The sequence below is a fragment of the Notolepis coatsorum genome (genome assembly GCF_963971535.1).
Source record: "Notolepis coatsorum genome assembly, chromosome: 8".
Taxonomy (NCBI): domain Eukaryota; kingdom Metazoa; phylum Chordata; class Actinopteri; order Aulopiformes; family Paralepididae; genus Notolepis; species Notolepis coatsorum.
The window spans coordinates 43,323,385-43,351,181 of NC_140172.1; the positions used below are offsets into that span (position 1 = coordinate 43,323,385).

Sequence of the window (27,797 nt, forward strand, 5' to 3'; positions counted from 1 at the left end):
TATCTCTCTCACATTTGGATGACTGGCTCAGACACACAGACATACTTACTACATTCATATTACTAACCAGAGGGAGAAGAACAGGAAAGATCTAAACAAAAAACACAGGTCTACGTCACTCTGAGAGACAACACAAGGAGATCCAAGACAGTGTTCAGCGAGCCTTCCCAAGCCTGACAGATACGAGAGAACGAGTTTCAAACAAGCAGCTCAACCCGATCACCGTCAACAACTGATCCAAAATGGTGTCTGCTGGGTTGCAAATGCTGGGCATAGCCCTGGGTATTCTAGGATGGATTGGTGCCATTATAGTCTGCGCTGTCCCCATGTGGAGGGTGACTGCCTTCATTGGCAGCAACATTGTCACCTCGCAGATCACCTGGGAAGGCATCTGGATGAACTGTGTGGTGCAGAGCACGGGCCAGATGCAGTGTAAGGTCTACGATTCCATGCTGGCCCTCAGCTCTGACCTCCAGGCCGCCCGCGCCCTCACCGTCATCTCTATCGTGGTGGGCATCTTTGCTATCTTGCTTGCCGTGGCTGGGGGGAAATGCACCAACTGTGTGGAGGACGAGACGTCTAAGTCCAAGGTGGGTGTTGCATCTGGCGTGATGTTCATCGCAACAGGGATTCTGTGCCTGGTCCCGGTCTGCTGGACGGCCCATAGCATCATCCGGGACTTCTATAATCCGCTTTTAGTCGGCGCCCAGAAAAGAGAGCTGGGGGCTGCTCTCTACATTGGCTGGGGGGCTGCCGCCCTCTTGCTGATCGGAGGAGGCCTGCTTTGCAGCAACTGTCCTAAAAATGAAGGCTCCTACACGGCTAGATACAAGGCTGCCAGGTCTGATGCCTCTGCAGTATCTGGAAAAGACTATGTTTGAGATGAGAAGGGATTAGATATTGATTATCTGTCTTGTACATAGCTAAAGTACAGCAGCTTTTATCGGGACAGATGTGTACTGGTGCTACTGGGTTGTATGTTGATGTTTTAGGACTTTTGACTGCTGAGCGATGAGACACCCTGGGTTTTACTGCTCATGGGAGGTTATGAAAGAAGAAATGCAGGAGGGAAGAACCATGCACACCTGAAGAAGGATTTGAACTCGTGGCACTTGAGTGTTTATGTATGCCTGTTGTATGATTGTATGTTCTACTAAACTTTTCTTTATTTTAGTAGTGTAAGCTTTTCATTCTCATTTTGAAAATATGTCAACTTTTTAGCATGTTCATATATGCTATTTTTATTAACCATTTATATGTTTTAAGTGCCAGTAAGACTATTAATAAATATTTTGTTTACAAATCTGAGTGCCGTCATTGCATTTTGTTTATACATTCAACACAAAATGATTTGTCCTTGTGTTTTTTTTTATTCTCTTATTACACACAATTGGGTCAAAAGACACCCTATGGATTTTAATTTGACCTTTTTCTACCTTTTATCTCATAGTAATATAAAAGTTTTCAAACAGTTACTTTGCATGGATATCAAACCACCATTTGTCATTTCCCTGTAGTCAAATTCGAAGAAGTGCATGGCCAAGTTGAACAAAGCTGTTAACCATTGAAACCATCTGAGAAAGGTCTATTCTTTTTTTCTACTTCTTGTAGATCAGGTCTAGGTGTGGCAGAGCAAAGGAGACTGATGGTTTGAAACCGGTCTTTGTTCAAACTGTGAGCTCAAATGACAAATAGAAGGAAGTATTTGAATAAGTAGGCTACTCAAATGGTTGACCTATAGTCAGTCGTGTTATTGGTTTTTTTTTTTTTTTTTTTTTTATCCTTTATTTATCCAGGAATGTCCCATTGAGATACAAGATCTCTTCTTCCAGGGAGTTTAGAGTGAATACTTAAATGCCCGGTAATATGTCCATTACTTTAATTTGAAAATAATGAATATAAAGGCTGTCCAGCTTATTTAATGGAAGTCCTTAATGGAGATTAGCAGTTCATGCTTATTAACATTATTATGTATTAGAGTCGACCATATAAGTGTTAATAGCATCATAAACACATTATTTATTGTTAGATTATATTCATAATACATTTATAAGCACTTGGCAGCCACATATGGCCACAAAGAGAATGTTCTATAAAACATAGCCTCAAACAGGGAAAATAAATAGTATAATTATTAATACAATAACAGTATCTTTCAGCATTGAGGTAAATTGTATTGTATATTATTGTAAAAGACATTCTGAAAATGTGATATAAAACATCACTAATCACATCAACAACAAAAACAAATTACAATTGTAACATAAAAATTGAGGTAGGTGTGGAACAGTAATATGTGTTTCCAGTGTTTTACCTATACTCTAGCACTGCACATAAATTAGACATTTTCTTATATAGGTGCACAGTTTTTCTATTGTGATTTCTGTGTTTCAGAATATCTTGTAGTTGTACTAGTTGTAGTTGTAGTTGTACTAATAATTATGGGTGGGACAAAAGATAAATTCACCTAAGTATTGTGATGATTTTGACATCACCATGCTGCCTCCTGAATATTTAACCTCACCAGATTTCCAGGCAGAACAAAATATTTGTGCCATCACCATCAAGAAAATATTGCTCTCTGTTGTCTGCATTTTCTATCCATTCAAATTATTGTTACAGCTGCTGTGACCCACTGTCACCTCCATTCACATGATCGGAACGTGCAATGTAACTCACTGTGCCTTGTATATATATTTTTATCTATTTTACCTTATTTTCTAGCACTCGCTTGTATTTAAATATGTTTAAGTTAAGTACTGTGTGATTTTTTGTGAAGGGTGGACTAGCAAAGTAAGATTTTCATTGTATGGCAAACTGTCGTTTTAACTGTGCATATGACAATAAACAATCTTGAATCTTGAATCTTGAGATAGGGTTAGATCACACAAGGGAAAAGCCGAAAAGGCCATATTTGGTCCTAGTTACCAAGGTATTTTGGTTTCCTGCAACACATTGGCTTCATCATGGGCTTCCATTATAATCAGGAATGTACAATGTTGGTTACATCTAGATGATCAGCTATGTTTTGTACATAAATTCAACATAACAAGCTAATCAAAGATAATCGTTAAGTTATAGCTGCTAGCACTAGTTATCACACACTGACTACAGTACCCTGTCTATCCATAACAGTTAACCTAAGCCTATCCAAAGGCTTCAATATCAACTGAAAGATATTGAAGCATTAGGAAAAGTCAATCTGACTCATAATATACTTTGTCTCTGGAAGTAGGTTATAATTTAACATGGTCCAGTGTTAAAATAAGTAAACAAAAATGCAAACATTTTAAATATTGATTCGCAATACTTACTGTATATTGTTAACTATAAATGTCTTATGATCTAACAATAAACATGTTTATGATGTTATTATTAACACTTTTAGTGTTATTAACACATAATAATGTAAGCAACTTACAAGGGCCTTATTACCTATGAACTAACACTTATTATTACAAGGACCCTAATATAAAGCGTTACCAAAAATCCTTTATGCACTTTCAGAGTGCCTCGGATTTCTTACAGACTGTCAACTTCCACTAAGGACTTCCATTAAGTTAGCTGGACACCCTCTGTATCTACATAGTAAACTCCCCATCCTTGAAGAGCACCTGATTTTATACTTCAATATTACCATCGTCATGCATTTTGACTCCCAATTATTTCTACTTTTATCTCTTGAATTAATTGAGAACACATCACACCTGTCCTCCACTCCCTCCACTGGCTCCCGATCAAGGAACGCATCAACTTCAAAACACTACTCCTCACCTTCAAAGCCCTCCATAGCCTGCCCCCCCCCTACCTGACTGACCTCCTTCTCCCCTACCGCCCCACCCGTTCCCTCCGGTCCTCTTCCACTCTTTCCCTCACTGTCCCGTCATCCAAACTCAAATGTTTTGGTGACCGGGCATTTTCACGAGCTGCACCCCGACTCTGGAACTCCCTCCCTCAGACCATCAGAGACTCTCCCTCACTCTCCACCTTCAAATCCAGACTTAAAACCTACCTGTTCTCCCTAGCATTCAACCTTCCTTACCCATAACCACCCTCCTCAAACCCACCACCATTTTTCCCCTACCCTACGTTCTCTCCTTTCCTGCCCCCACCCCCCTTGGTTTTCCCTTACTCACTTCCCGACTGTCTCCCCCACTGACTCCCGTATTTGTTATCCGTTACTCTGGTTTTATGTTCCTGTGTATTTCTTATTGTTCTCCGCTTCCCTGTGGTTCTATGTTTCTTTGTTTTCTTTGTTTCTTTTTTGCCTATTGTCAGCGACTTTGGGTCTTTGAAAAGCGCTATACAAAATAAATGAATTATTATTATTAATTATTATTATTGCACTGTTTTTGTAAAGTGGTCTTTTGATGTCCTACTCTTGATTTTCACAATGAACAATGGCACCTGCAGAAGCCGACAGGTGTGCTTCCGTGGTGGCCACATGTGGCTCCACCTACTGTACTATTGTAGTACTGTTCAAGTCTACCAGCATAACATACAGTAGAAGACAGTGTGTGTGTGTGTGTGTGTGTGTGTGTGTGTGTGTGTGTGTGTGTGTGTGTGTGTGTGTGTGTGTGTGTGTGTGTGTGTGTGTGTGTGTGTGTGTGTGTGTGTGTGTGTGTGTGTGTGTGTGTGTGTGTGTGTGTGTGTGTGTGTGTGTGTGTGTGTGTGTGTGTGTGTGTGTGTGTGTGTGTGTGTATTGTGGAGGTGGGGTGGGGGGTGCACAGGTGGGAGCTGGGGCCATTGTTCCCAGTGTGGGAGTATAGCTTGAGGTACCAAACCTTATAAGACCAGTAACAATGAACACAAAGGAAGCAAACAAGACTCAGGGATATCCAGTGTCAGCTTTCACCTTTTGTTGGAGAGCAGCACAGAAACCCCACCCTGAAGGTTTGAACTAAACCACAGGATCCTCTCGGTTATCCTCTCCAGACCTCCGAGTATCAGGGCAAAGCAAGCATCTCACCAATAGATCAGAGGGAGAGACCTCACAACCACACCAGCCACAACTAATCACAACGAGCAGCGTGTAAGAATACGAGAGAGAGAGAGAGAGAGAGAGAGAGAGAGAGAGAGAGAGAAGAGACTCTGGGCACTGACTTTGACAGAGGCGTATTTGACGGACTCACCATCTAATAGTAACCCACAGGTGAACGTGTGGTAGGAGTTCTTCCTTTCCTCTCACTATTTCCTTCTGTGCAGAAGTATAAAGCTGTGTCAGGAGAGACCAGTTGAGTCACCATGGCTTCCCAGGGCCTCCAGATCATGGGTGTGCTACTGTCCTTCATCGGCTGGCTTGGCACCGTCATCACCTGTGCCATGCCCATGTGGAGGGTCACCGCTTTCGTCGGGGCCAACATCGTCACAGCCCAGGTGATCTGGGAAGGGTTATGGATGAACTGCGTGGTCCAGAGCACGGGCCAGATGCAGTGTAAGATCTACGACTCCATGCTGGCCTTACCTCAGGACCTCCAGGCCGCCAGGGCCATGGTCATCATCTCAGTGATTGTGGGGCTGTTTGGGATCCTGATGGCGGTGGTCGGAGGGAAGTGCACGAACTGCATGGAGGACGAGGTGGCCAAGGCCAAAGCCTGTATAGTGTCCGGGGTCATCTTCATAATAGCTGCTGCCCTCATCCTCATCCCGGTCTCGTGGTCGGCCAATACTCTGATAAGGGACTTCTATAACCCCATGGTGATTGCTGCTCAGCGGAGGGAGCTGGGAGCAGCGCTCTATATTGGCTGGGGCTCCTCAGGGCTGCTGCTACTAGGAGGAGGCATGCTCTGCAACAACTGTCCCCCGAATGAGAATGCACCCTACATAGCTGCTAAGTTCGCCCCGGTCAGGACCACGACTTCATCTATGAACTATGTGTGAGCGAGTCTGTGGGAAAATCATCAGGGGGCCGTGTAAATGAAGCCTTGTTTTTACTGTTAAAAACTCTCATCTACGTAACAATCTATTCATGTAGGTGGTGCTCAGAACAAACTGTATTCAAGAATGTGTGGATTTAACTGTTTCCTTGTTGCTGGGGAAGACAATATTTGGTAAGAACATAGGCTACTTAATTACTGACACTTCAGGAATCTTTTAATTGAAAAATGTTGTGCAACATTTGCAAAGTATCTTAAAACAGAACAGTAGGCTATATATATTTTTTATCCAAATAAGCTAGTTAGTGTGTGTTTTTATTTTATCCCAGAGAAACGAATCTCATTCAATGTCTTATTCCATTTCATTCCTATTCTTATATATAATTTTAAGGTTTAAAAACGTCATAATCTTGATTTAAGAAGATTTTAACCACTTGAGAAAATGTTTTACATAAGATACTTATCCATACAACCTATGGCATTTTGAGAGAGCAGTGTGTTCAGAGGTGTGTGTAAAGACAAATAATGTTGTAGTATATGATTCTCTATGTTGTATGTCTATGAGTTTTTCTTTTACCCAATTGCTGTATATTAAACCTTTTGTGAAGAGTAACCTGATTACAATCAAGTGAACAGAATGATTTGAACAAGGCATATTATGCTTTGGCACTATAACACAACTGAAATAAGTTGTGTATTTCCCCCCTCCTAATCACACTTCTAAGATACACATTGTAGTGCTCTTACAAGAACTACAGTAATAATTATTTTTCAATTGTGTTAAGAAATAACATGAAACTGTTTTTGTAAATGCTGTCCTATAGCAGAAAAAATATCTTACTTTTCTTGTTGGCTGGTTCACTTCATGTACAGAGAAACTGTAATAAATCAACAATCATAAATCAACCCAAGATTCTTTACTGCACTCCTGATAATGTATTCTGGAATCCGGGGGAGTAGACTCGTGGGAATGTATCTAAGTGAGTTTGGGATGCTTGGCCCAGTGTAATCGGCTCCCCTTGTATTAAGACAGTAATTTACTGTTTCTTACTCTCGAGTCAGACAGATGTCACGGGCCGGGACAATAGCACACTGTGCTGCTTGGATACGTGTTGCCCAGGAACACTTTTTTATCTCTAAAGCATGGATTGTTGCATGCTGGCTAGTTCCAGCACATCTGCCAAGACGTGTCAGCTTGATGTAGTGTAATGGTTTCTTTTTGTTTCTCAACATTTTTCTTACAAATCTCTTTGACAGGCAAATTAATAGGCTACCGGGCTACTTTGAATTAATGTGGTGTGTTGCATCTTGGCTACACAGTGTTTTCCTCCTGCAACCAACAATATATATATATATATATATATATATATATATATATATATATATATATATATATATATATATATATATATATATATATATATATATATATATATATATATATATATATATATATATATATATATTATATATATATATATATGCGTGTGTGGGGGTGTGTGTGTGTAGTAAATTATGTTCACGAGTACATCAAATTGAATCTCACAACACTGAACAAATAAGTGCCATTTAATTTTTCTGGTGTGTTTTTGTTGCACAATATCCACTGAAACATCAGGCCAGACACTGAACCGCATTATTTACAACAAATGATATCAAAGTAACACAATACCACGCAGACTGAGTTAACATTATCCCAAACCTTGATGCATGCAGCCAAAAAGGTGATGATGTCATCATTCAATGACATACACCTCCGACTCTATTGTCTCTTTAAAAACACAACTCTACACTGAGTTAGTAAACATTAGTCATTCTGCATATCACTGCTCATACACAATTCTATAAAAGGTTTATGCCTATAATCGTACAACACCGTCTCTCTCTCCTGTTACATTAAACAAATAAAAACGCAATCAAACAAACTCAAACAAATTCCTTCCCCGGTGTGGTGGACTTAGGTGCAGAATATTTCGCTCCATTATAATGGTCTCCCCTCGACGGGCACTGACAGCAGAGGAGCGCGCCCCCGATCAGCAGCAGTCCCGACGCGCCCCATCCGACGTACAGCGACGCGCCCAGCTCCCTCCGTTGTGAGTCAGGAACCAATGGGTTGTAGAAGTCCTTTATGATGGCGTTAGCGGGTAGACACACGGTAACCAGGCACAGCACACCGCTCAGCACAAAGAAAACACCCGCAGAGATGGCCACTCTGGCTTTCGCCGACTTGTCCCCCACGCAGGTGGTGCATTTGCCCCCGACCACCGAGAGCAGGACGCCGAACAGAGACAACAGGATGGCGATGACCACCATGGCACGGGCCGCCTGGAGGTCGGGCGGCAGGGCCAGTAGGGAGTCGTAGACCTTGCACTGCATCTGCCCCGTGCTCTGCACCACGCATGTCATCCACAGCCCTTCCCAGATGGTCTGCGCCACCACGATGTTGTTCCCGATGAATGCAGACACCTTCCACATAGGCAGGATGCAGATGGTGATGTTCCCTATCCACCCGAGCACTGCCAGCCCGACGCCCAGAATCTGCAGTCCTAGAGATGCCATGGCTGCCGGTACACTGTTTATCTTCTCCTTCGCACTATGTTTTCCCCCCTGAAGTCTTAACAAAGTTGAAAGAGGCTGATACAGCAGAGAACTTTTATATACAGCCCCCGTCCGTCCCCCTGAGGCCCCCCTCCATCTTCAGGGTGGGCTTTGGCTCCTTAGATACAGACATGCATCACGTTGCCTACGGGTTCAAACATAGTTCCCCAGACCCCCACACAGAGCCCCACACAGACCCCCACATAGACCCCCACATAGTTCCCCTCTTGGTGCCAAGCATGTCACTATAATGTACATGTATGCACCTTATGTGTGACAAATAAAACAAAACTTGAACTTGAACTTGCCATGCAAACGCTGTGTGTAAAATCTGAGAAAGAAGACGGTTTGGAATATTGTGTTTCAGTCAAACGCTGGTTTGTATCCTGTTAACACTGGACACAAATATATGTAAACATAAAAATATGTTACTGTACAACATTTCTTATGATGATGATGATGATGATGATGATGATGATGATGATGATGATGATGATGATGATGATGATGATATATGAGATATGGCTTATTACATTTTCTAGTTTTGACCTGTAATTGTTGTGGTCTTGGACCAATAGTAAAGTAGTAAATCCAGCAACACAGGTGCTCTCCCTCCAACCTTTATTAAAATGAAGCCAGTGATGTCTGAGTAATTGCATGTGATGGGCAAACAAACCACAATAACTCCCAATCATTTTGGGAAATGCAGGTGTCGTAGCAATGGGTTCTGCTAAACCGTTTAAGATCTGGGGTCGGTCGCTTTAAAGCATCATTAAAGAAGTGAGGCCTGGCAGACAGCGCTGCATGTGAGTGTGGAGACCCTGAGCAGACTGTTGACCACATCCTGACCATCTGCCCCCTATACAGACCACCCTCGAAAGCCAGCCTCTTTGATGTGGGACCAGAGTTAAGGGCATGGCTACAAGATACGGAGTTGGACCTCTGACGTTACACGAAAGAAGAAGAAGTAACATACTACGCCAGAGGCTGTGCAGTGTTTAGTAATTAAAGCCACCATGTTGCCAATTTCCAATCTTATCTCTATCTATCCAAAGTAGTTATATAGTGTGAAAAACGCCTGCAGTTGTTGCCAATGTTCTCTGTGTCTTTAGGGCGCAGTTGAAAAATGTTGTTGTTCTTCCGGCACCTGGCGCGTCATTTGATGCGTAAAGACGACACGCCTGGTGCTGGAAAAACTACAACCTAGTTCAGCTTGGATTTGTAGTCCTTGCCTGAGGGAAGACAGGGGGCGTGAACGCGTGGTCCTGAGGGAAGACAGGGGGCGTGAACGCGTGGTCCTGAGGGAAGACAGGGGGCGTGGACGCGTGGTCCTGAGGGTAGACAGGGGGTGTGGACGCGTGGTCCTGAGGGTAGACAGGGGGTGTGGACGCGTGGTCCTGAGGGAAGACAGGGGGCGTGGACGCGTGGTCCTGAGGGAAGACAGGGGGCGTGGACGCGTGGTCCTGAGGGTAGACAGGGGGCGTGGACGCGTGGTCCTGAGGGTAGACAGGGGGTGTGGACGCGTGGTCCTGAGGGAAGACAGGGGACGTGGACGCGTGGTCCTGAGGGTAGACAGGGGGTGTGGACGCGTGGTCCTGAGGGAAGACAGGGGGCGTGGACGCGTGGTCCTGAGGGAAGACAGGGGGCGTGGACGCGTGGTCCTGAGGGTAGACAGGGGGCGTGGACGCGTGGTCCTGAGGGAAGACAGGGGGCGTGGACGCGTGGTCCTGAGGGAAGACAGGGGGCGTGGACGCGTGGTCCTGAGGGAAGACAGGGGGCGTGGACGCGTGGTCCTGAGGGTAGACAGGGGGCGTGGACGCGTGGTCCTGGTGCTGCCTGATGAAATGCCCAGCAAAAATGGCATTCCAAAATATGAGTGCAGAGGATTTTACATTTACATTTAGCTGACGCTTTTATACAAGTTCTGTACAACAAGTCAGCAGGAAGGGTACAACTCTGGTAGCTAAGGGTAAGTAACATTGTTCATCAAACAATTTGGGTGCTACAGTCTTGAGTACATAGTAGTATAGACATAATACATAATTTAACATAGGTACTGGTAGTAATATAGTAGGGTAGATTCCTTAGTTAGCAAAGTGCATGATATTAAAAGACAGTATGAAGGTTAATATTTTATTTTTGAAATGTAATTTTAAAAAAAATCTTCTTTTCAGATATTGATCGAATAAGTGTGTTTTTAGTTGATGGCAGAAGATTGGGCGTGTTTCGGCTGTCCTAACTGTGGTGGGAAGTTCGTTCCACCATTGTGGAGCAAGGACCGAGAATAGCCTGCTTCTCTTTGATGACCCCCCTGGAGCTCAGATAGGAGTGGGTCTGAGGCAGCCAGAATATGCAGAGTGTAGGGCTCTTGAGGGTGTGTAGCTACTAGAGATCATTGACCGGAGGTAGGAGAGAGCCGTTCCCTTCGCTGCACAGTATGCCAGGTCAAGGACCTTGAAGCGGATTTGTGCAGCAATGGGAAGCCAGTGCAGCTCTTTAAGAAGTGGGGTAGCATGGGCTGACTTTGGTAGGTTGGAGATCAGGCGGGCCGCTGTGTTCTGTATGAGTTTACATTTTATGATACGAGCAAACAGTGACCAGTGGTGTCTTTGCTGCCGTGTGTGCAACCGATACCAGCAGGACAGAGAGACATTTAGCTGTAGAAAGAAACTAATATGAATATACTGTAGATTGTGGCTGCTTTTGATATATGAGAGCATTTTGACAAAAACTATTTTTATGATGTAATGTTGGAATCAGATATTCAGCTGCAGTCGTGAGATAAGCTCTCCCAGCCGAGTAACTTTAGACTAATGGCAAGCATTATAGGCAAACATGATTTGTTTTTGTTTTCACTAAGGTTGGGCTTTTGCTGTGAACAGGGTCTATTAGCAGACACGATTTAGATGTATTAGCTGTATATTCTATAACGTAAAACAACTTACCTTTATTCGGTCTGGCTTCTTCTCCTCAGCTTTTCTCGTAACGTTAAATTAGGCGGGTTTTCGGCTGTCCTGACTGTGGCGGGAAGCTCATTCCACCACCGTGGAGCAGGAACTGAGAATAGCCTGCTTCTTTGATGACCCCCCAGGAACCTGAATAGGAGTGGATCTGAACAATAAACTGGACTGGTCGGACAACACAGAGGCCCTCTACAGGAAGGGACAGAGCAGGCTGTTCTTCCTGAGGAGACTCAGGTCCTTCAATGTTTGCAACAGACTGCTGCAGTCATTCTACCAGTCTGTAGTGGCCAGCGTCCTCTTCTATGCTGTGGCATGCTGGGGGGGCTACATCAACTTGAGTGATACCAACCAACTGAACACGCTGGTGAGGAAGGCTAGCTCTGTGGTGGGAGTCGAGCTGGTCAGACTAGAGGTGGTGGCAGAGAGGGGGATGAGAAGGAAGCTGGCTGCTATCCTGGAGAATCCCTTCCACACCCTCTACGACGAGCTAGTCAAGATGAGAAGCATGTTCAGTCACAGACTCATACCCCCCCGAGTCCCCGACACTTAACTAACTGCCTCGGCCAGTCCTTCATGCGTCTAGTTTTTTACCAACCCATTTCCAGTTCCGCGTTTGCGTTCTGCGATCTGATTGGCCACTGACGTTTCTGGTCATGTGACATGTGCGCCCAATCGTGTGATGCCTGTTTCTATCACCGGTTAAGCTTAGGCACTCTTTTGAAGTTGGTTAAGGTTAGAGTTTGTCTAGAACACCAGCCCTGATTCCAAACTCTAACCTTAACCAACTTCGAAAGAGTCGCCTAAGCTTAACCATTGATAAACTAGGCGTTAGGTAGTTTGCAGGCTGTTCGAGGCGGAAATGGGCGCAGAAACAGGCGTCACGCGATTGGGCGCACATGTCACATGACCAGAAACGTCAGTGGCCAATCAGATCGCAGAACGCGAAACTGGATTGGTAAAAAACTAGACGCGTCCTTCATACCAGTGGCCATCACACTCCACAACAGTGGGCAGGGACTGCTGCCAGACATCCAACTACTAGGAACCTAAAAGGACAATATACTACCTTATGCATACCGCACCTTATGTGAATACTGTATACTTCATCAGATCATATATTTAGCATTTAGCATTTTAAGATTATATATTAGATTCTATTTAGATTATTTGATTATTAGATTATATACTGTAACTATTCATTGTAGGGCTAATATAACTGAGAGGGCATACATACCCTCATCTCGCACCTTTTTGCCCATATGCACATGTCCAGAGTTAATTATATTGATTTGTTATATTGTTTACACTGCTTTTTTATTCTATTTTATTTTTTACTTATCCACTGTACTATAATTATGTCACCTGTACCATGTCTTATACTACCTGTACCTCCCCCTCTCCTCCCCCATGCTGCTATGATGCCTGAATTTCCCCAAGGGGATCAATAAAGGAATATATTATCTTATCTTATCTTAGGCAGCCAGAAGAAGCAGAGCGTAGGGGTCTCGGTAGGAGACCTCTCCATGATACTTGGTAGGAGCGGTCGTCAAGGTAGGATGACAGCCATGTCAGCGCAAAACCTACAACTCCCATTCCTGTGAGCAATATGAGGATCTGATGGTTGACTGTGTTGAAGGCTGCTGACCGGTTCAGTAGAATCAGGACAGAGAGGCCTTGTGGCCTGGGTCTTTAACAGTTACAGTAATCACCAAATTAGCAAAACAATGACAAATGGCAGTAGCTGAAACCAGTTAGAAAACGCCCCACTTTCAGCCAATTCAAACAAACAATGAGATTTAAAGGGGAACTATCTTACTATTTCTTTCACTAGATAGCTCTGTATGAGTCTCTCTCTCTCTCTCTCTCTCTCTCTCTCTCTCTCTCTCTCTCTCTCTCTCTCTCTCTCTCTCTCTCTCTCTCTCTCTCTCTCTCTCTCTCTCTCTCTCTCTCTCTCTCTCTCTCTCTTTTTTTCTCTCTTTTTGGGAAGTGCAAGTGTCTGTCTGTCTAAAACCGCTTTCACATTATTTCCACTAGCTCCGTTGTTGAGCAAATTGTTGATTGTGGGCGGTGGCTACAACCAGGGGCTGAGATATGCAGATCAGTGCCTATAATTCACGTCAGCGAACCAGTCAAATCAGAATGGCTTGGTTCAGTGGGGGAGGACCTTGTCTCATCTGAACTAGAGAAATGCGCAACATTTTGTATTTGCGACATAGATAGTGTTGATACAACCCCACATTGCTAGAAAACAATGCTAAACACTGGAAAAGGCCATTTATAAGATAGTTCTTCTTTAAAGCAGTTTAAAAACAGTTTTACTCACTCCTTCAGCAGCCAGTAGGATATTAACTCTAGCTGCTTGGTACAGAATGCTTACACAGCCAAATACAACACCCTCCCCCACCAGCGAGCTAGGCAAGGTTTGCAATGAGCTCATGCATAATGCATCCTGGGACATGTAGTCTCTGCCGGCACAGCGCTACACAGATCTGCAAGCGGGCGATTGGAGATTTCTCAGTCAATATGGCATGCACTGAGGAATTTTGTGCTTCAATGGACAAAATTTACCATCAACACTGATTGGACATTCACATGAAAATCTGCAAAGTGCTCCTTTAAGGCCATGGTTACACTGGGAGAAAACAGCAACGTTGTATTTTCGAATGATTACGTTTGCATATCCAAGTTAAAAGGAAACGCCGTTTTGGCAGGAAAACGCGTTTTCCTAGCGGCAACGCTGAAAGGGTGTTTTCGTTTTGAAAACTCGCCGACAACAGTTAATTTGAGCAGATCAGATATGGAGCCGTTCATGCCCAATGCCCATGCGCAGTAGAGACCGACGCCAAATTCTCCCCTGGCTGGACCTCGACTCCGTCCATTAGTCCAAACATCAGAACTATTTCTGGGAGTCACCTTATTGTTATAAGGAGTCCAGTCCAAACTCCAGTCTGCATACCCTTAACAATTGTGTGTATTGAGCCGTATTGTATTGTACCCATTCTGGAATCTGTTGAATAAAGTTTTCATCCATTTCCACTAGCGTTAACGTTACTACGTTAATAGCCTCGATGCTAACTATACATGGAGAATGCCATTCACATTAGCATGTAGCTAACAACATCGGAGATCTTTTTGTGAGACTAAACTATCCGCTCTTGGTGGTAAATTGTGTTGATGTTGGTTTTGTTTCATCAACAAATGAGAGGCAGAACACACAGTGAATGTATCCGTTTTTGTTTATTGCACTTTTATTGCACTTTGTTTCTTGCTGAAAAAAAAATGCTACGTTGCTAAATGGCTCATGCGAGGTATTTAAAGGGTGGACTGTTGTTTTTTAGCAGGAAGTGTAGTGGCGCGTTCAACCTTTCTGATTGGTTGAAAATGGCCTTCATGTTTGAACTACATCGCCACCTACTGCTTTGGCATTGTACTACATGTATATACATCACTCGGTGCTCAGGAGACAAAACGACGTCTAACTTGCCTGCCATTACGTAGCGTTCTGAAAAACGAAACTGAAACGAATAGTTTTGGCCCTAATGTCACCGCAGCCTAAGAGTCACACATATAAACCAGTAAAATAGGAAAATAAGTGTAATGTAGTAAATGATTGTCAGTAAATGAAGCCTCACATTTCACTATGGTCGCTATTTCCCTTTTAAAAAGGAAAAAGTGGCGAGGAGACTGACTCCTATCAGTTTAATCACCAATAGTCAGCACCTCATTGACCATGAATATGTTTAATTGGGTGTGCACTCTTTAAGTCTACTTTTTGCCATTTTAGACATGTGTGTCTAATGTGTGGTCTTGTGTGCAATAGTGAAGTGCCTTTCAACCATTCAACCGTGCATTTCAGTGCTCCCCATCTGACCTACTCAGTAACCACTCACCACCTGCCCATTCACTCTTTATCCTGTATAGGAATCAGGACAAGCAGGAAATCCGAGCCACAAACTAGCAGAGTCCCCTCCCTGTTCTCCCTCCTTCTCACAATACCTGCCATGCAACAGTACGCACAAACACCACACACACGGCTGCTCACTGAATCCTCCTCCAGCGACTCTTTTCGTTTACTCAGCGGCAACTGTTTGGTTTGTTTATCTGTAGCTCAGCGAGAAAGGCAATGGAGATCTGGAGATACACGGCTCGACTGAGAGGGGATTCTGAAGAAGACTTCATGATCTGACAGAGTGTGTCGACTTGTACGTGTTGTTATTGAGAAAATGAGCCAGCTGTATCTCATCGCTTTCACTCTGGCGTTCATCGGCTTCCTGGGCACCATCGTTATCTGCGCCCTGCCCATGTGGAAGGTGACAGCTTTTGTCGGAGCCAACATTATCACTTCCCAGGTCTTCTGGGAAGGTCTGTGGATGAACTGTGTGATCCAGAGCACGGGCCACTTACAGTGTAAGGCCTACGACTCCCTCCTGGCTTTGAACCAGCCTCTACAGGCTGCCAGGGGCCTCATCAGTCTGTCCATTGCCGTCAGTGCGGTGGCCATAGGACTCACCGTGGTCGGGGCACGTTGCACCAACTTCTTTCGGGACGACTGGCTGAGGAAATCCAACATAGGGATCGCCGGAGGAGCGGTGTTCATGGTGGCGGGGGTCCTGTGTATTATTCCTGTCAGCTGGTCAGCTCACAACATCATCACAGGTTTCTACAACCCCCTGGCTACAAGTGAGAGGAGAGGCGAGCTGGGGGCGTCCATCTATGTGGGCTGGGCGTCTGGATTTCTGCTCGTCCTGGGCGGAGGGATGCTGACCAGCACCTACAGATGCTGAGATGGAGGAGAGGAAGAGAGAGAAGGAGAGGATGCATATAGTGTCAAGTGTCAAACCCTCAATGAATGATGAACTGTCACAGCTAGTGGAATGTCTATATCTCTCAGCACTAAAGAGGTCTTGTTTTTTTGTTTTGTTTGTTTCTTAGAGATACTTTTCAATGTGACTCGTTCAGGCGTGCATCACACTAAACTAATACTTTATAAAAAAAATCATTGTACATATGTAAAAATGCTTATATGAGATTGTACAATATGCTTTTCTTGTAGAACATTTTGAGGTGTAGGATTACACATGCACAGTACTTGCATTGTACAGTATGGGGGGCCTTTTAGTTTCAAAGGGATGAAGGGAAGACACTGTGCCCAGTGTGTGAAACTATGAGGTTTATGACAGTATGATGGGTAGTAACAGTGTAATAGTGTGTATATTAATAGTGTAGAGTAATAGTGTATAGTTAGTGTATAGTAACTTTCCTAAAGGACGGGTTCACCTTTTCAAACATTCTATTCAAACATTGTCTGGCATGATGTTGACTACTTTAGGCTTTGTGCTGGTTGAAACATTTGTTACAATGTGCAACCTTTTCCTCTGTAGAACACATATGACAGTATTGTGAGCTTCCTGGTTTGGAAAGAGATATGTATCATGGTTTTTGAAGGTTAAAACACTTGCCCCATGGTATATTTGAGCCTGGTGACTGAGGATTCAGCACAGTGCTAAATTTCTCAATACAAAAGCAATCTGTGAAATGATGGCATAATAGTCAACACCATTCCAGACAATGTTTGTATAGGGCCTGGGTTAAACATTTATAAATAAAAGGTGAACTCATCCTCTTTTTTAGGACTTAGAGAAACATCTGCAAAGTTGTGCTGATAGTACTGTATTCAAGATACTTTTTTATAATGTGTTATATATGATCAATAAACAGTTTATTTTACATTTGCACATTGGCTCGCAATTTGCATTCCTGGTCCATGTCACTCTTAATTTGTCAGTTTTATACATTTTAAACTAGGCTAGTGGTCCGTATTCCGATTCCATTAATTTGTGCTAAACTAGGCTAGCTTGCAGCCGGATAGGTTTCTACTGAACACAGAGAGGAAATTGGTACCTATCTTCCTGACTCTGGAAAAGACGGTAAATGCATTTCCCATAATGTTGGAATTCTACTTTGCCTAGTAAGAAGACTGTGCTGATGATTCCCTGGGGACATTGAGCCCCGAAATCACCTGAAACGCAATTGACCTATCTGAAACACCATCCCCTTTTCTTGATCCTCCAATCACAATGGTTGCTTCCATAGTTTGTCTGAGGAAAGCAACAGTTGTAATTGGAGGGTCAAGAAAAGAGGGCGAGGTTTAAGATAGGTCAATTGGTGTCTTATTTCTTATCATTTATCTGTCTGTATGAGCCACTGCACAGTTGCACATATTATAGGACAGCAAAAAGGTCCTATAGGTTGGGAGTGCCCCCTGCGTCAAATGCAGAGAATAATTTCCCCATGGGGATTAATAATAATAACAACTTTACATTGTGGATAAAAGGCAGAAGAACAAGATTTGGATCTAGGCTGTAGGTGGTTGAAATTACCCTCTGTATATTTACAGAGCAGAGACGCATACAAACCACCTCCCTTCCAAAACATGTTTGCATTTTTCAGTTGAACTGTCTCTTGTGTCCTCCAACTGCTTAAGACGGAGTATAACATGAAAGCAGATGTGACTAACCTGCTCTTTGTAAAACAAGAAAAAAGGGCAGTTTTTCTTATTCAAGGATCACAAGATTTAAGAAAACCTCGAAAGGAGAAGAATCCACAGTACATATAAAATATATTTGATAAATATTATATACTTTTGTTTATATTTTACTTAATTAAACTGATCTTCGGACAACAACAGCAACAACAACAACAATAACAGACTTTATCCATGGAAGGGCAGGGCAGGCAGATTTGGGGTCTGGCACTGTGCTTGATGGGGGTTATAGGTGTGTGTGTGGCATGTGGACTTCCAATGTGGCGTGAGACATCGTTCACGGGAGCAAACATTGTGACTGCACAGTTGGTAAGTTGCAATGATACTTACCTGATTATTCAATTCCATCTGATAATTTTCATGTAAACTGCACAGAAGCTTGAGCAAGATTTTTAGGAGAAGTAACAGAACTTGTATTATTTATTTTACTTGAGTACTTTGAGTACAATGAGATTTCCAATTTACAGTTTGGACTTAATCTCCTATAACTGATACTATCTTTGTTGTTATGGTCACAAAGTGACAACTGCCAAACCTTGTACATAAAATTACGCATACAAACTTTCAAAGACCACACACCAGAAAAAATAAACAGCAATCCCTATTTATTTTTTCATACATCAATTCATTGAGCTGTAATTAACACAAAACAAGGATTCAGTGACATGACTGGAAGACATTCAAACTCATGAACTCATAATAACCATCATTAAACACAACTAAATTAAATGTGTGCCGTTTTGGGGATATGTGTGAGATTATGTGTACTATTGACTAAACATTCTAAATAGGAACCGTTTGTATTTTCTGTTGCAATGTTTGTTAATACAGTTGCTGACAGGAAATAAACAGGGGGCAAAACTGTTCCCCTGGCAACAGAACACTTCTGAAAGGGTCTATAATAAATCAGCATTGTTTTATTGGTGAAGTTCCCCTTTAAAGGCACACGCCAACAATATAGGAAATGCCAATTTCCTCTCTGTGCATTCAGTAGAAAGCTATCCAACTGCAAGCTGGACCACTATGGACCACTAGCCTAATTTAAAACTCAGGGAAAGGTGTTTTTGGCAATAATTGTCCGTATCCGCTTCCATTTATTTGTGCTAAGCTAGGCTAGCTTGCAGCCGGGTGGCTTTCTACTGAACGCACAGAGAGGAAATTGGTTTCCCATAATGCTGACATGTTCCTTCAAGAACCACTGGTCTTTAACGTGAACATGGTTCTATGTGATTGTCCGTGGTCTCCTCTAGGTATGGGACGGGCTGTGGTCTTTAACGTGAACATGGTTCTATGTGATTGTCCGTGGTCTCCTCTTGGTATGGGACGGGCTGTGGTCTTTAACGTGAACATGGTTATATTAGTCGTACTGGCGAATCGCGTCCTGCTCTTCGCCATCGAGATATACCTCATCTCCAGTACCTAGTGTACTCCATCAACGAATAAAAACAAATACACCCAGCACCTGCCAGGCCCCGCCCTAGTGACGTACTATATAGCACTAGGCGTGGTCACCACTCGCTCTTCCTCTATTTTCGTTTCCATCATAGCGGATGCTTGCACCCTTTGCAACTAGTTGTTATGAAAAGTTTAGAGAAATTACGCAATATTGAGTGCTTACCGGAGATTTGCCTACCCCTGGAATCTTCACGGCATGTTCCAACGACACGTTGGGTCTATCCTGATGTTTCCTCGTCTTGTGGCAGCAGATCGAGGGACAGCGTGCGAGGTTTGGCTATCGAGCCGGCTCGTACACAGGTAGGCCCTGTGTCATCAGGCATTAATGCTAGTGTTAGTAATGCTAGTTGTTTTGTTACACAACCGAGATGTGTGTCGGTGCCAGGGGCGGGATGTTTTGGTGAACGTTCCTCTGAAGTGGACGTTTTCCAGGCGATCCTGGAGCGCGCTGCTAACACTAATGCTATAATGCTGGGTCACTGTTCTAATGTTCCCCGCCGTGGGATGTCACCGCTTTTCCCTCCTCTTAACCGGTTCATTGATGAAGGTCAGTCGGTAGCTAATGTGGGGGGTTTTGCTGAGTCTTATTTACCCTTTTTACGGGTGAATGGGTTGACAACAGGGTGCAGGGCGGGTGTGCCGTGGCTAGATAGCCAGGTAGCATCGATCCTGTGCCCCGGCGGGGTTGAACGGTGTCCCATCCGGAAGCCGACGCTTGAGAGCGAGTCGGCCCGGCGGGTGGCAGTATGGACTGATGAGAGTTATACTGCTACAGGATGGAATTTAGCGGCGGCCAGTGTTGTGGCTCAGCTGACTGTTTTTCTGTCCACATTAGCGTCGGGTAGTGGGGCTACAGGACCAGCCGATGCTGAAAACATTTTGCATGTTTTTGGTGTTATAGAGATCTTGACTCAGTCGCAAGCTGTAACTGCGGGGAGGATTAGGATGCTATCAACGCTTGTTAATAGGCATTTCTGGTTGGAGCAATCTCCTCTTGGGGAGGAAGAAAGGTTTCTTCTCCTCACGGCTCCTTTTTCCACAGAAGGACTCTTTGGTCGTTCTGCGGAGACGCAGGCGGTTGTTGACCTAGGTCCCACACCGCCTCACGCTATGCAGCCAGAGGTTGGAGCACGGCCTCGTCAGCGACTGTGGCGAGGCCCTCGACAGGCGGCCATGTTTCCCCCGCCAGTGGTACCCTGGGCAGAGAGTCAACAGGGGTCCACAAGGCCGACAGCCTTGGCGGCCGAGGGATCGGCCATGTTGGATGTGCTCGGCTTGGAATATACAAGCCGTCGCCATTCTGCCGCGAGCAGCCCGCTCCCCGATCACTCCTTTCCCCGTCACCAGCGGAAAAGGGGCTCTGATCGTTTTCCTTTGGCTGCGGGCCGCGAACCTTCATTGAAGCGCATGCAGCCCCATGTTTCGCTTCTCATGGGGACAGGGGCTGACACCCAGTTGATGGCTGAGCCTGGGTCTGTCCGTGAGAATGTTGTGCTGTCACGTGGCTCCCGCACCACACGTTGTGCGATTGGTGAGCCTGGTGTTACGGCTGCCACTATTGACAGTGGTCAGCAGGGAGACTCGAGGCCTCTTCGTAAGAATGCTCAGCACGGGTTACCCCGACCTCGCCTTCGCCAGGCGGGGTATCACGTTGATGCCTCCCACTCCCGCAAGATCGGCAGTGGTCTGCAAAGAAGAGGCGGGCGTGATTTGGGTGGTAGCAATATCACTGCAGGGCTACGGTGTGTAGGAACCCATGGGGTCCTCACGCCTTGCATGTCTGGCTGCAGAACAACTCCTCAGCATGCTCTGGAGGGGTGTTCAGTGGGGGAGCGTGTGTCAACTAGTTTGATGGCAGCTTCTCCCGTATCAAACCGGCCCTTTCTGTCGGGGTCCCCCTGCTTTGGCGGGTTCAGAGGCTACGCACAGCGGGAGGGCCACCTATCTGCTGTTCCTTGCTACCCAGCGTCAGTTGACGGCGGGTGCGCTCTGGGATTATTATCACATATGGCAACAAGAATGCCATTTGTTGGGATGGGTAGAGAGAACGTTGAGGCGGGGGCTTGTTTTGCAGTTCGCACAACCCCACCCTCCGTTTTCAGGTTTGTCAGGGTCAGCAGCAGTGACAGCTCTGGCCGACGAGATCCAATCTCTGTTGGCGAAGCAGGCCGTAGTCATGGTCCCGAGAGAGGACGCGATGTCAGGCATCTACTCCCGTTATTTTCTGGTGCCCAAAAAAACGGGAGGGGTCAGACCTATACTGGATCTGTCCGCGTTCAATCGTATGATTGTGGCGAGACTATTCAGGATGTTGACCGTCAAACACCTGCTACTTGCTGTCAGGGTGGGAGACTGGTTCACCTCCATAGACCTGAAGGATGCGTATTTTCACATCCCGATTTTCCCTCTTCACAGGAAGTTCCTACGGTTCCTGTTTCAGGGCGTAGCGTACGAATACCAGAGGTTTCCGTTCGGCTACTCTCTGGCTCCCCGCACATTCACATTCACTGCGCTGGAGCCTCTACGTCGTCAGGGGATACGAATTCTATTCTATCTCGACGACATGTTGCTCCTCAGCCGGTCGGAGGAGGTCGCCAGGTCTCATACCAGGCTGGTGGTGGAATTCCTCACCAGGCTGGGTTTTGCTGTGAACTGGAAGAAGAGTACGCCTCTTCCCAGTCAACAGGTGGAGTACTTGGGCTTGACTCTGAGGTCAAGAACCATGATTGTAACCCTCTCGGAGCAACGGAGGGTGTCTATCCTCCACGCGCTCGGGGGTTTCCGTCTTGGAAAGACGGTCACGGCGCTGCAGGTGATGCGCCTGCTCGGTATGATGGCATCTGCTCACGCTGTGGTCCCTCTTGGCCTCCTCTTCATGAGGAGGATACAGAGGTGGTTCTCCAGTATGAGAATAGACCCGGTGAGGGACAAATGGAAACGGTTGACGGTTCCTTTGTCGATATGGGGGAATCTCGCCCATTGGAGGAGGCCTGGTATCCTCACCAATGGGGTCCCGATGGGCAGCAGGCGTTCACACGTCACGGTCTTCACCGACGCTTCCCTCACGGGTTGGGGAGGGACGTGTCGGACCGACGCAGTGGGGGGCAGCTGGACGATCCATGCTGCCCGGTCTACCCTGCACATCAATGTGTTGGAATTGAAGGCGGTCCTCCTGGTCCTCAGACGGCTCGCCCACTTGGTGGTAGGCAAGCACGTTTTGGTCAGAACGGACAGTATGACGGCAGCGGCGTATATCAACAGGCAGGGTGGAGTACGCTCCACCCGTCTGCACCGGGCGGAGGTCGAACTCTGGCTATGGGCATCTCGCAAGCTGCGCAGTCTGAGGGCGCTCCACATCCCTGGCAAGGAGAATGTGGGCGCGGATATGATGTCACAGGGCGGTCCTCGTCACGACGAGTGGGAACTGTGCCCAGCCATAGTCAGGCAGATCTGGGATCGCTTCGGGGAAGCTTCAGTGGATCTGTTTGCGAGCAGACAATCTCACAAGTGCCCCTTGTGGTTCTCGGTCAGCCGGGAAGACAATCCTCCCTTGGGGGTGGATGCCTTCTCGATGTATCCATGGCCGCCCGGGCTTCTGTACGCCTTTCCCCCCACACAACTGGTGAGTCAGTTGTTGGAGCGGGTACGGTGGGAGCACAGGACCGTGATCCTGGTTGCGCCGGACCGGGGCACAGCTGTGTGGTTCCCGGTCCTGATCCAGCTACTGGTAGCCCCGCCGTGGCCTGTTCCTTGGTCGGCGAGGGCCCTCTCTCAAGCGTACGGGTCGCTGTATCAGCCCCCGGTGCTGGGCCAGCCTCTGATGGTTTGGCTGGTGAGAGGGTGAGTCTGGAGAGGATGGACCCTTCTGTGGTTGACACCATCCGGAATGCGCGTGCTCCCTCCACTATCGCGCTTTACGCGGGTAGGTGGCGTATGTTCCAAGAGTGGTGTAAGGCAGGGGGCAGGGACCCGGTGTCCTGCCCCCTGGATGCTGTCCTTATTTTCCTTCAGTCTCTCCTTGATAGACTGTCGGCTTCGACGGTGAGGGTATATGCTGCGGCTATATCCTCTTATCATGAGGGGTTTGAGGGTGTTGTATTGTTCAGCCACCCTCTTGTGAAGCGTTTCCTGCTTGGTGTTCGACGCCTTAAGCCGGTGAAACGCTCTCTGGCTCCGAGCTGGGATCTTCAATTGGTCCTCGGTCGGTTGTCCATGGCCCCGTTTGAGCCTCTTGAGCAAGCGCCGTTGGAACAGCTGTCGTTCAAGACTGCGTTCTTGCTGGCCATCACCTCCGCTAAGCGTGTGGGTGAGCTTTGTGCTCTCTCGGTGCGGCCAGAGTGCCTGTCTATTCGTTCCGATAGCGGTGCCACTCTGCGGCCTAATCCAGCCTTCGTGCCGAAAAATATCCGGAGTTCCTTCCGCTCCAGGGATATTATGGTTCAGGCGTTTCATCCGCCTCCTCACGCTAGTGAGTTGGAGGCGGGCCTTCACCTGTCATGTCCGGTCCGGGCTTTGGGGATTTACCTCAGCCGTACTCAGAGCCTCAGGGCTACCGATCAGCTCTTTGTCTGTTACGGTGGCTCTCGTGCTAGTAAGGCACTGTCGAAACAGCGCCTGTCTTATTGGTTGTGCGAGGGCATTGCCCTTTGCTACACGTTGGCCGGGCTGGCTCCCCCTGGGGGCGTCAGGGCGCACTCCACCCGTGGGGTGGCGGCCTCTGCCGCCCTGCTGGGTGGGGCTTCGGTGGAGGACATCTGTGCTGCGGCTTCGTGGTCCTCACCGGGTCCCTTCGTAAGGTTTTACCTCATGGACATGACCGGGGGTTCTGTCTCCCAGGCGGTTCTGAGGTCTGGAACCTCTCCTGATTCCTGTCCTTTGGTGGGGTAGCAGGGGTGTGTGGGTGTGGGCCACAATGTGTTGTGTCACATGTGGTTCCGCCTGTGCTGTGCGTTCAAGAGGTTCTAGTTCCCTCTTGTTCGCACTCGGGTGGAGTTGACTGCCGCCCCCTCTTCATTAGGAAGGATGGGGTGACGGGACTCCCCTCCCCCCTGATGTGGGCTTTCGGGTCCTCATGGGGTGCATTTGTCGGTCCTCGCGTCTGCTCTGTCCCCATATCTCGATGGTGAAGAGCAGGACGCGATTCGCCAGTACGACTAATATAACGATAGGTTATGTATATAACCTAGTTATATGAGTACTGGCTGAGCGTCCTGCTCTTAGCTTGCCCTGAGGTCCCTTGGGGAAACCTTTCTTTGGAAACGTTTTTTTTCGAGGAAGAGCAAGTGGTGACCACGCCTAGTGCTATATAGTACGTCACTAGGGCGGGGCCTGGCAGGTGCTGGGTGTATTTGTTTTTATTCGTTGATGGAGTACACTAGGTACTGGAGATGAGGTATATCTCAATGGGAAGAGCAGGACACTCAGCCGGTACTCATATAACTTTGTTCTATGTGATTGTCCGTACTCTCCTCTAGGTATGGGACGGGCTGTGGCTGCATTGTGTTGTTCAGGCAACGGGTCAGATGCAGTGTAAGAGGCAGATGTCGCCCCTCACCTCGACTATTGACATCCAGGCGGGACGCGGCCTCACCCTCTTCTCCATCCTGACGGGCTTCCTGGGCATCGCCATCGTTACCATCCTGGGAGGGGTTGCCAACTGTAGCAGCACCCCGCTAGACAACTCTCTACCTCAGCCCCTCTCCTCTTCCAAGACCAAGGTGTTGGTTGCCATTGATCATAATTCTCACAGCGGCCATTTTTCTCTTGTCATGCCAAGGTTGGGATTGGAATGGAAAGGTGGAAAGGAATCCCAACCTGAGCATGCCATAAGAGAAAAATGGCCGCTGTGTGAACATGGTAAATTATACAGGATCTATACTGTCCTTGCACACTCCTGTGTGTGTTAGTGCAGTGGTTCTCAAGTGGTTCGCAAGGTGATTTTAGGGAGTCGCAAAAAGAAAAGCAAATACATCATCATGTAGTTAGATACTTAAGAGGATGTGCCTTCCCAGTGTTTTGGGTTCAGCACCACAAATACATCATCATGTTCAACATTTTGGTATATAGATACTATTGGAAGGTCACAAACCAAAAAGGTTGAGAACCACTGCAGCTAGTGAATAGAGTGGCAAAGTCTGATGTCATTTTGTATGGGTAATTGACATTCCCGCCATTTTGTTTGTATTTCTTTTTACGCTATTGAGCATACTCATAGGTGGCCGTGTGAATGGTCAATAAGGTCTGTGGTGAAAAAAGGATCAAACCCAATAGGCTACTATATTTTCTTCTATAAGTAACATTAGTTAACTCATTCAGCGCCAGCCATTAGACGGGTCCCGTTGTAGCAATGCCACGCTTTAAAAGATAGGAGTGCGTCACCTTGTTTGTAGAGCTATAACTATTCTATATTATAGCTATGGATACAATACTATGGCCCATTTGACATCAACTATCTATCGTTCCATATGTGAAAAAGAATACATTTTTTCATCCATACGTTCCCGTGTTATAACGTGGTGAATATAAGTATAGTTTTAGAGTGGTCTGGGGTAATTCCCGAAAGGCTATAGCCTTATACGTGAATCCTACTATAAGCGTTGCCGTTTCTTGCCTGGACACGCTACTATTCCCAAATCAAATGTATACAATAGGTATTATGTTTCATAATGAATGCATGAAAGGGGGGGGGGGGTCGTTTCTGATTATTTGATTGCCAGTAACGGCATTCGTATTGAACACCAAAAAACGTTGATCAGCTCGATCGGTATAAAAGCATTGCACGATCAAGCTAGAATTGACGTCATATAATCCTTACCTGTGATTGGGAGTATTCCAAAAATAATATTCCAATTGTTTGATCGCCATCTGGTCCATCCGATGTCCATTTGGTCCACGACATAACCCACCACAACATATGGATCGGGGGTATGTGACATGCTTCAATGCAATCGGGAGAACCGCTCGCCTCGCCGACCCAGAAAACTGCACCCGGAGACATTTGACCATTGCACAGGCCAAGATATAAGGTTTCAAAGGGTGCTCGATACCACCGTCTAGCTGGATGCGGCCGGTATTGCACTTTGGCGATCTCAGACTCATTCCCTATGGTAACACCAAGGTCCCTGGATGAATAATGAATAAAAACATTGAATAGAAGAATAAACAACAAACGCATGACGTCCAACGCATGGCGAGTTAACCCGACTTATCTCGGGTTTGGCAATTAAAGAGTTAATATCAACTTTCTGACATTTTGAGGCCTTATGCTACTTTTAAAATAAATCTACTAAGGATTCAAATTCCACAAAGATATTAGCTGATGTTAAATAACTCCTGCTGCTTTACTGCATTCAGCAAAGACCAAATATAAATAATTTTGGACTACACCCCACAATGGTGGCAATGCTGATTTAAGGCATACAAATGATCATGTGACCACTCAGAGCTGAAGAAGACAACATTACATTCAGTATGATTCTCCTAGACTCCCATTCAAATTATTATAATTTTTTTTAAATAAAAACAGCAGAACCAAGATGGTTCGATTGTCAATGAAACAGAGCCTTGTGGTTTTAATCTAGAAGATTGTTCTACCGGTATACCAAGTCCCCAATGTAACATCTACATGTATATGAAAATCTGCCCTAGCATCGCTAATGATGCTATATCAGATGTGACCACAGAGCTATCCTCTGTTTTACCGCCCTCTATATTTAGATATTTTTTTACATATATTTGATGCAGATCTATGCTCTTTTTGGACTCCATACAGGAAGACTATTTACCCAATATTGTGACTTATTGGATATCCTGATAAACAAATGAAGAATTACAAGTATATAGCATCACACTGAAAAACCATCTGTTTGTTCCAGGTGGCTCTTCTGGGTGGAGTTCTGTGCGTCGTGTCTGGCGTCCTGTGCTTGGTCTCAGTCAGCTGGTCTGCAGCGTGCACCATCTTAGTCTATAATGACCCTCTAGTGGTGCAGGCCCTGAAACGAGAGGTGGGCTCCTCCATCTACATAGGATGGGCCTCCTCCGTCCTTCTCCTCCTCGGCGGGGCACTGATCTGCTTCGTCTGCACGCGACGTAAACCGAGCTCCTCTTCATCCTACCATGTCTACACCCCGTACACCTACAGCTACGACTCCCGGTCTAACCGCACGCCGTCACACACGGCTACCGTGAGATCCAGTGTTGTGACTCAGAAGAATCCTCACGGATCAAACAAGGGAGGACCATATGACCATAACACTCCCAGTAGAGCCACCACAGTCCCAGAAGGACTATTGTATTACAATGCCTAAGCTGAATGGAGGGGGTGTTTACCTGGAACATACTCTGTGTATATTTAAATGTGAT

General features: G+C 45.9%; 5 protein-coding genes across 5 annotated transcripts; 4 read left to right on the plus strand and 1 right to left on the minus strand.

The window, feature by feature from the left end:
- Positions 1-1,308, plus strand: LOC311233297 (claudin-4-like). Its single transcript, XM_084320242.1, has one exon. It carries the CDS (start codon positions 243-245, stop codon positions 879-881), a length of 639 nt encoding a protein of 212 aa, XP_084176368.1. The 5' UTR covers positions 1-242; the 3' UTR covers positions 882-1,308.
- Positions 1,309-5,244: 3,936 nt separating this feature from the next.
- On the plus strand, positions 5,245-5,880 carry LOC311233298 (claudin-4-like; the record flags this gene model as incomplete). Its single annotated transcript, XM_084320243.1, has 1 exon — positions 5,245-5,880. One exon carries the CDS (start codon positions 5,245-5,247, stop codon positions 5,878-5,880), a length of 636 nt encoding a protein of 211 aa, XP_084176369.1.
- Positions 5,881-7,802: 1,922 nt separating this feature from the next.
- Positions 7,803-8,452, minus strand: cldn29 (claudin 29; the record flags this gene model as incomplete). The annotated part of the gene is made up of 1 exon (XM_084320244.1): positions 7,803-8,452. The coding sequence occupies exon 1, from the start codon at positions 8,433-8,435 to the stop codon at positions 7,803-7,805; it is 633 nt and encodes a 210-aa protein (XP_084176370.1). The 5' UTR covers positions 8,436-8,452.
- Positions 8,453-15,439: 6,987 nt separating this feature from the next.
- On the plus strand, positions 15,440-17,172 carry cldn28 (claudin 28). The gene has a single exon (XM_084320246.1). It carries the CDS (start codon positions 15,661-15,663, stop codon positions 16,219-16,221), a length of 561 nt encoding a protein of 186 aa, XP_084176372.1. The 5' UTR covers positions 15,440-15,660; the 3' UTR covers positions 16,222-17,172.
- Positions 17,173-18,155: 983 nt separating this feature from the next.
- On the plus strand, positions 18,156-27,742 carry LOC311233434 (claudin-4-like; the record flags this gene model as incomplete). Its single annotated transcript, XM_084320402.1, has 3 exons — positions 18,156-18,290; positions 24,911-25,153; positions 27,311-27,742. 3 exons carry the CDS (start codon positions 18,156-18,158, stop codon positions 27,740-27,742), a joined length of 810 nt encoding a protein of 269 aa, XP_084176528.1.
- Positions 27,743-27,797: the final 55 nt, after the last annotated feature.

What these genes read in the sequence shown, in the direction of transcription:
- LOC311233297 (XM_084320242.1), top strand. Translation starts at nt 243, where the DNA reads ATGGTGTCTGCTGGGTTGCAAATGCTGGGCATAGCCCTGGGTATTCTA.
- cldn28 (XM_084320246.1), top strand. Translation starts at nt 15,661, where the DNA reads ATGAGCCAGCTGTATCTCATCGCTTTCACTCTGGCGTTCATCGGCTTC.